The 9009-nt window shown below is 34.2% G+C and overlaps 1 protein-coding gene across 1 annotated transcript; it reads right to left on the bottom strand.

Annotated features, from left to right (window-relative positions):
* Window positions 1–35: 35 nt before the first annotated feature.
* On the bottom strand, window positions 36–8184 carry LOC134279227 (translin-associated protein X-like). Its single transcript, XM_062761575.1, has 4 exons — window positions 8092–8184; window positions 1438–1597; window positions 1014–1147; window positions 36–814 (listed from the first exon to the last, which is right to left on the bottom strand). The coding sequence occupies exons 1-4, from the start codon at window positions 8132–8134 to the stop codon at window positions 330–332; spliced, it is 822 nt and encodes a 273-aa protein (XP_062617559.1). The 5' UTR covers window positions 8135–8184; the 3' UTR covers window positions 36–329.
* Window positions 8185–9009: the final 825 nt, after the last annotated feature.

The following is a 9009-nucleotide window of genomic DNA, read 5'->3' as shown; positions in this document are numbered from 1 at the left end:
TGTGATAAAAGATTGATCAATTTTATACAAAAAGATAACTTAGTTCAAATTAGATGTACATTTACTGTACATGTACATACACCTGAAACTTGAAATATTTGAACAAAAGCATGAACTGAACTTTTTACTAAAAAAAGGGAAACTAAATACTTTTCACTCTTTGTACAGTATTATAGAATAATACAATAGTTTACGTTGGTCATTACATTACTCATTATAAATGACAGCCCACAGAGTCTTTCAACATGCTTTTGTTACATCAAGTGAAAATGCAATGAAGTGAAGAATGCCCATTGTTGAAAAAATTCCCTGTCCTGTTTCTGAGTTCCTCAATCATCAATATCCTGCTCGTCTAAGTAAGATATTTCTCCTACACGAGCTGACCTGAACACATCCTTCAGCATCTCTTTAGGGATCTCTGACCCCCGGATCTGCAGAGTGTAGCACGCTGCCTCCACCTTCCTTAAACTCTGTCTCAAGGTGCTGACTTTACGGTTCATTTCCCTGGACACCTGACCCACGGATTCAAATCCTCCCAGCATGTTACGTAAATAAGCACAAACTTCATTGGGCGTGTCCAAGTCACCAGAGCCCACACTATTTATAGCAAATCTCATGAGTTCTCCTGTAAGGTCAGCCAGACCTAGAATGTACTCCGAGGGAGGAACATGTACTCCAATTGTCTTCTGAGAATTCTCTGTGTCACTAGAGGGCACTGTAAAATTCAAGTCCGACTGTACTTGGTCCAAACTGACAAGCGTCTTGCTTTTGAGGTAGTGGTAAAAGGCTACAGCTTCAATGTACTCTTGCAGACCTATTAAAACAGTATATAGAGAATTATTTATTTACAGCAAAGGAAATGAAAAGATGTGCAAACATAGCTTTCTACAGGGAATGAACTCAACAGTTTGACTTCAAATATGCCTGTATATAGCTCATAAGTAGATTAAGCATAAATTAAACTTTTTATTAAGCAACTACGATAGGAATTTCCCAAGGAGACAATACCACACCTGCGGAGTAGGCTCTCAGGAACTGGTATGGGTCCTCTCCATCAAGCTCTTTTGCCATTGGTAAAAACTTCTGTTCTTGGACATCTCTAATTTTGTTCCATGCCTGCTCCAGTTTCTCGTTATTTTTATCTGTCCTATTTAATAATACAATGGAGTATCAGTATATTGAATTTGGAGGGAATTGGACGAATCTTCGAGATATTCAGGGGTTCATACAATAAAAGTACTAGAATTCGTAATTAGTTGCCGACCATGCTCAAAGAATTAGTCTGGTATTGTTTATTGGGAGCTTCTTAATCTTTACATCTTCCTTGATTCATTTATGAAAATGATACAATTCACATACTATTGTATTTTTTCAGCTATTTTATCTGAGTCATTCAGTTAAAAAATAATGAGCATCCAAGAAATTGGAATACATTACCCTGAGTTTCTCTGCATTAGAAAAATGACTCTTTTGCTTTCGATTGTGACATCTCGACTTAGTTTCACCAGCCGTTCATGTTTATCATGGCGGAAGTCCAGATCCTTTTGATATTCTTGGAACTGCTGAATTATGTAATTATCTTTATCAATGTCTTTTTCTGAAAAGAAATTTTCCTTGCAGTATACAGAAACTGATATAAATCTTTTTTAAAAAAAAATGTTATAATCAAAGCAATCTTGTTGTAATACAAATTACAGTCTACCAATAAACAACAAGAGGCCCATGGGCCACATCGCTCACCTGAGCACTAAGGGTAGGAAAAAGAAGAAAATGGTTTTTTATTGTAAAGTTTAAATCCAAAAGTAGTCCCATGACCAATCATGGATTTGCTATTTTTTAGAAAATGATTTTTAAAGAATTTTCCTATATATGATCTTTGAAAACTTTGGTCGGCCATTTTGGCCCCGCCCTACCCCCGGGGGTCATGATTTGAACAAACTTGAATCTACACTACCTGAGCATGCTTCCATATAAATATGATGAATTATGGCTTTGTCATTCTTGAGAAGAAGATTTTTAAAGAATTTTCCTATATATTTCTCTGTAAAACTTTGGTCGGCCATTTTGGCCCCGCCCTACCCCGGGGGGTCATGATTTGAACAAACTTGAATCTACACTACCTGAGCATGCCTCCATATAAATATGATGAATTATGGCTTTGTCATTCTTGAGAAGAAGATTTTTAAAGAATATTCCTATATATTTCTATGTAAAACTTTGGTCGGCCATTTTGGCCCCGCCCTACCCCCGGGGTCATGATTTGAACAAATTTTAATGTACACTACCTGAGCATGCTTCCATATAAATATTATGAATCATGGCTTTGTCATTCTTGAGAAGAAGATTTTTAAAGAATTTTCTTATATATTTCTATGTAAAACTTTGGTTGGCCATTTTGGCCCCGCCCTACCCCGGGGGGTCATGATTTGAACAAACTTGAATCTACACTACCTGAGCATGCTTCCATATAAATATGATGAATTATGGCTTTGTCATTCTTGAGAAGAAGATTTTTAAAGAATTTTCCTATATATTTCTATGTAAAACTTTGGTCGGCCATTTTGGCCCCGCCCTACCCCTGGGGGTCATGATTTGAACAAATTTGAATCTACACTACCTGAGCATGCTTCCATATAAATATGATCAATTATGGCTTTGTCATTCTTGAGAAGAAGATTTTTAAAGAATTTTCATATATATTTCTATGTAAAACTTTGGTCGGCCATTTTGGCCCCGCCCTACCCCTGGAGGTCATGATTTGAACAAATTTGAATCTACACTACCTGAGGATGTTTCTCCATAAGTTTCATCTTTCCTGGCACAGTGGTTCTTGAGAAGAAGATTTTTAAAATATGCCACCAAATTTTCATTTATTCCCAATTATCTCCCCTTGAATGAGGGCGTGGCTCTTCATTTGAACAAACTTGAATCCCCTTCACCCAAGGATACTTTTTGGCAAGTTTGGTTGAAATTGGCCCAGCGGTTCTTGAGAAGAAGTCGAAAATGTGAAAAGTTTACAGACAGACAGACAGACGGACGGACGGACAGCCGGATGCCGGACAAAATGTGATCAGAAAAGCTCACTTGAGCTTTCAGCTCAGGTGAGCTAAAAAATTATTTAAGGGGGGACCTATGTTCGAAAAGTCTTTGTGTGAATGTTTCAAAACTTTGACATTTCTTTTCTGACTACTTGCTCTTAGTTTTTAGGTATTAAAAACAATACCTTTATATGCTTGTTTTTACACAAGAGCACGTGCAAAAACAGTGTGAAACGCTAAAAATAGATTATTTTCGGACATTATTGTTCTACCCTAAATATGCGCTAAAAAGAACCAAAAATGTCAAATCTCATTCAAAATCAACATATATTTAATTAATATGACTTGTATCTTTAAAATGAAGGCAAATTCATTGTAATTCATCTTGCATGAAACAAGAGGCCCACGGGCCTTATAGGTCACCTGAGTATTGTGCAACAACTTTCAAACAATTAAATTTGGTTCGTGTTTTAAAGCAGAGGCCATGAAATTCACAATTCACAATTTTGAAAGAGGCACCATTGCTTATCATAATTAAAGACTTAGCATGCTTACTCTATTTGTAATACGTAATATCCAGAGGAAGATTAGAGTAACATAAGAGAAAATGCACTTCCACTTTATAACCAGTTGTGCACCTCATCCCAAAGGAACCACTAAACCTGGGGCCACATATTTCAAAATTGTGCAAATTTATCATACAATGGTCGATTAATACCAAAGAGCAGATTTCAAAGCATTAATTTACTTTCAGACTTTGTACCCCCCCCCCCTCACCCCCGACCCCGGAGGGGGGGGGGCATAAAAAAACCCGTTTTGCTAGATGCAACTTTCTTCATCATAAATATATATATTTGGATCATTGGCATAAAATCCAGGAGCAAAGGAAAGATTTTCAAAGAATAAATGAATTTTCACTATATAACCAATAGAGCCCCGCCCTAACACCAGAAACCCTGACCCTGGGGTCATAAAATTCACAATTTTGGAAGAGGCACTCTTGCTCATCATAACTATGTACTTTGATAGTTTATTTAATACCCAGGAGCAGAGAAGAAGATTTTCAAAGAATTAATGCATTTTCACTATATAATCAATAGGGCCCCACCCAACACCAGAACCCCTGACCCTGGGGCCACAAAATTCAAAATTCTGAAAAAGGCACTCTTGATCAACATAACTATGTACTTAGTTAGTTTATTTAATACCCAGAAGTAGAGAAGATTTTCAAAGAATAAATGCATTTTCACTATATAACCAATAGAGCCCCGCCCTAACACCAGAAACCCTGACCCTGGGGTCATAAAATTCACAATTTTGGAAGAGGCACTCTTGCTCATCATAACTATGTGCTTGGATAGTTTATTTAATACCTAGGAGCAGAGAAGAAGATTTTCAAAGAATTAATGCATTTTCACTATATAATCAATAGGGCCCCACCCTAACACCAGAACCCCTGACCCTGGGGCCACAAAATTCAAAATTCTGAAAAAGGCACTCTTGATCAACATAACTATGTACTTAGTTAGTTTATTTAATACCCAGAAGTAGAGAAGAAGATTTTCAAAGAATAAATGCATTTTCATTATATAACCAATAGAGCCCCGCCCTAACACCAGAACCCCTGACCCTGGGGTCATAAAATTCACAATTTTGGTAGAGGCACTCTTGCTTATCATAACTATGTGTTTGGTTAGTTTATTTAATACCCAGGAGCGGAGAAGAAGATTTTCAAAGATTTAATGCATTTTCACTATATAATCTATATAGCCCCGCCCTAGCACTAGAACCCCTGACCCTGGGGCCATGAATTTCACAATTTTGGTAGAGGACTCAATGCTCATTACATTCATGCCAACAGTTTGCCTGCTTGATGTCCAGGAGTAAAGAAGAAGATTTTTAAAGATTGCAATAATTTTAGTGGTTTTGGCCCCACCCCTGAGGCCCCAGGGGGGCGGGGACCATAAAATTCACAATTTTTGTTCCCCTTCACCCATAGATGCTGTATACCAAATTTGGTTGAAATTGGTTCAGCGGTTTCAGAGAAGAAGCTGAAAATGTTCAATTGTTAACACACGGCGCACGACGCACGACACACGACGACGGACGAAAACGGATAGCAATAGGTCACCTGAGTTACTCAGGTGACCTAAAAATATAAAAGAGCACAATGTAAGTATCACCCCGTTTTTCTTGTCGTATTTTTTACAAGTCCGACATGCATAACAGGTAATATCTTAAGGGGGGACCTATGTCGTTCTACGTCAAAGCAGCGTTATGTGACGTCACAATAGCGACGTTTGTTTTTTCCCGCTGACTTTTGCAACTGTGATTATAGGCTTAACATTGTAATTAATCAATAACGTACACAGTTTACAAAAAGAAATGTTTTTCATCATTTATAACAGTTTTATTTGATTTATGGAGTTTTTTAATATTAAAATTCTCTTCCTTTGGTTGATAATTCATAGCAATTTCAGTTGTGAAGAAATACCTCCACGATATGCTGATATAAAAATGCAAAAAATATAAGATAAAGTTCAACAAAGACAACGGCTTAAATCAGGGAAATATGTTTAATTTTATGATTACCATGAATTGTATTTTCTGGATTAAACTAAGAAAATATTAAGAAATGAACTTGTACCTATATTTTATTGATTTATAGTGTATGTAGATTTTATTGTTTAAAGTCAATCCTAGGTTCTATTAGGTGTTGGTTGTTGACGGGGAAGAGGGGGGGGGGCAGAATGATTAGAATGAAGAAGAAAAGAGTTTATCTGTTTAAATTCTTTCTTATCAAAACAAAATACTCGTTTTTTGCAAAATAGATTTATATTCAGATGTTTGTCAGTGCTAACTTTCCCTTTTTTTAGTGCAGAAAGGTCAATATTTATGACAGAAGAGTACGAAAATAAAAGAAAACGTCATATTTCTCGTTTATTATATCATAAAGGTATACTTTTTTCTTTGTTAAAAAAAAGAGAGGCGTCATTTCTTTCAAAAAATATTAATTACAACATTTTCACACAAAGACTTTTTAAGATATTACCTGTTATGCATGTCGGAATTGTAAAAAATACGACAAGAAAAACGGGGTGATACTTACATTGTGCTCCTTTATAATTTTTCATGCGAGATGAATTGCAATGAATTTGCCTTCATTTTCAAGATACAAGTCATATAAATTAAATACATGTTGATTTCGAATGTGATTTGACATTTTTGGTTCTTTTTAGCGCATATTTGGAGTAGAACAATAATGTCTGAAGATAATCTATTTTTAGCATTTCACACTGTTTTTGCACGTGCTCCTGTGTAAAAATAAGCATATAAAGGTATTGTTTTTAATACCTAAAAATTAAAAGCAAGTGATCAGGAAAGAAATATCAAAGTTTTGAAAATTTCACACAAAGACTTTTCGGACATAGGTCCCCCCTTAAAAAGTCTTTGTGTGAAAATGTTGTAATTCATATTTTTTGAAAGAAATGATCCATTTCTTTATTTTAGCAAAGAAAAAAGTATACCTTTATGATAAAATAAACGAGAAATGTGACGTTTTCTTTTATTTTCGTACTATTGTGTCATAAATATTGACCTTTCTGCACTAAAAAAGGGGTAAGTAAGCACTGAAAAACATCTAAATATAAAGCTATTTTGCTAAAAATGAGTATTTTGTTTTGATTAGAAACAATTTAAACATCTTTTCTCTTTCATTCCAATCATTCTGTCCCCCTCAATTTCCCCGTCAACAACCAACACCTATTAGAACCTAAGAATGACGTTAAACAATAAAATCTACATGTACAATAAATCAATAAGCAAATATAGGTACAAGCACGTTTCCTAATTTTTTTCTTAGTTTTATCCAGAAAATACAATTAATGGCAAACATAAAATTAAACATATTCCCTGATTTATTCCGCTTTCTTTGCTGAATTTTATCTAATTTTTTTGCACTTATATATCAGCATATCATCGAAGTATTTCTTCACAACTGAAATCGCTGTGAATTATCAACCAAAGGAAGAGAATTATAATATTAACAAACTCTATAAATCAAACAAAACTGTTATTAATGATGAATAAATTTTCTTTTTGTAAATTGTGTAAGTTATTGATTATTAACAATGCTATGCCTATTTCACAGTTGCAAAAGTCAACAGGTAAAAACAAACGTCGCTATTGTGACGTCACATTACGCTGCTTTGACGTAGAACGACATAGGTCCCCCCTTAAGAAGTGTACAATGGACCAGAACAAAGCATTATTTATCAAGTACAAAGTGAATTGTACATGAAAATTTGGTAGCCCTGTAAATTCTAATATTGTTGCATTTTCTTTTGGTTTGTGATTTTTTCCCGGAGAAGAAGAGATTTTTTTGATTTTAAGGTAGAAGCTAAACATGACAAAATGCCTATCCATGTCGCCAGACACAGATTATTTTAATTAATATATTTACATTAAAGGTTTTTTTTAATATACTGTGAATGGAGATTTATTGCACTCAAAACACCATAACACAGAATGGGGGTCAAAAGGTTTAAGCATGCCTTTTGTTTTGACATCACAATTTTTGAACGCTGAGGAAGCTTCTGCAACGTTGTAAGCGAAAATCAAACAATCACATTGTCCAGAAGCTGTTACGTTGGCTCTCCCATTAACTATAGCTTACATCGAGATGGGTTTTAACATTGCAATCAAGGCAGATGCTTTAAAAATGTAAATAAGAAATGAAATAATTTAAAGAGATGTCTCATAATTTGTTTACACACACTGTGCCAATTAATTGCCCAAAGTCAGGATCAGCTAATGGAAAATCCTGTAGACAAATAATTAAATAATGGACAAATGAAATAGTGTTTTAATGAATCTGGAGTCTCTCACTCTCTGATTGATAGAGACTACACATTTGCAGTGTCTGCATACGCATGCTTTTCTTTAAACTAGCATCAATGAAACCTATGATTCAACGTCATCTCACCCATGAAGAGTTATATACTTTGCTAACAATAAAACATTGAAGAGAAATTAGTGGTATCGAAATTATTACCCGTTTTCCCAGTTTTGGGTTTCTTTGCACAAATTTTTTCCATGAGGAAAATTTTTAAATGAACCGCGAACCCGACCTACTTTCGTTTTCAGTATTGACTACAACAAAAACTTTCCAAAATGTCAAAATGAAATGAAATGAAACAAAACAAAATGACATAAATAAAAACAACGAAATAAGATAAAACAAAATATATGATAAAAGAAAATATAATTATACCCCCCTAATAATAATAAGGCCATGCAAAGTTAATTCTTTGGTTCTCAGGCCTTTTTTCAAGAAATATAAGAGAGGGAGGCAGATTTTTTTTTTAAAACTTTTTAATTGCCCCCAAAACATGATGAGGTAGCTTTTAACATTGTTCAAAACCTCAAAAAATGATGAGGGAAGTGATCTATTATTGATTAAGTAGCAATAAAAGAAGTCAATTTAATGAAGCACCCTTGGAAGAGATGAGGGAGGGTCTGAGAACCAAGAAATTAATTTTTATGGCCTAATAATAAATATGTTAAAAATAAAATAAATAAATTACTGAACCTCAAACTTTAAAGTTAGTAATTCCAATTTAAATCTTTGGTTTCTTTTCTAACTTTACGTTTTCCAACTTTAAAGTTAGTTATTACAACATTAATGAGTTTTCACTTTTCAAACTTTAAAGTTGATAATAACAGACATTAGTTAAGTAACAGTTGGTCCTTTTAATTTTAAAGTTGTTAATTATTCTAATCTTAAAGTTGTTCCTCCAACTTTAAAAATCTTGGCTTCTCCAACTTCAAAGTTGGCTTTTCTAGCTTTGAGTTTTTCTAGACTTTCCTCTTTTTTTCTTTTATTATTTAATACCCAGGTATTATCTTCAGTCTTATTTTATGCAAATAATTATCAAATACATTGAAAAATAATGTGCAATACTTCAAAATA

The sequence above is a fragment of the Saccostrea cucullata genome, unplaced genomic scaffold (assembly GCF_032062105.1).
Source record: "Saccostrea cucullata isolate Sc308-1 unplaced genomic scaffold, CSIRO_AGI_Scuc_v1 ctg604, whole genome shotgun sequence".
Taxonomy (NCBI): domain Eukaryota; kingdom Metazoa; phylum Mollusca; class Bivalvia; order Ostreida; family Ostreidae; genus Saccostrea; species Saccostrea cuccullata.
Note: the sequence above shows the minus strand (reverse complement) of the source record. Positions and strands in the feature narration are given on the sequence as shown.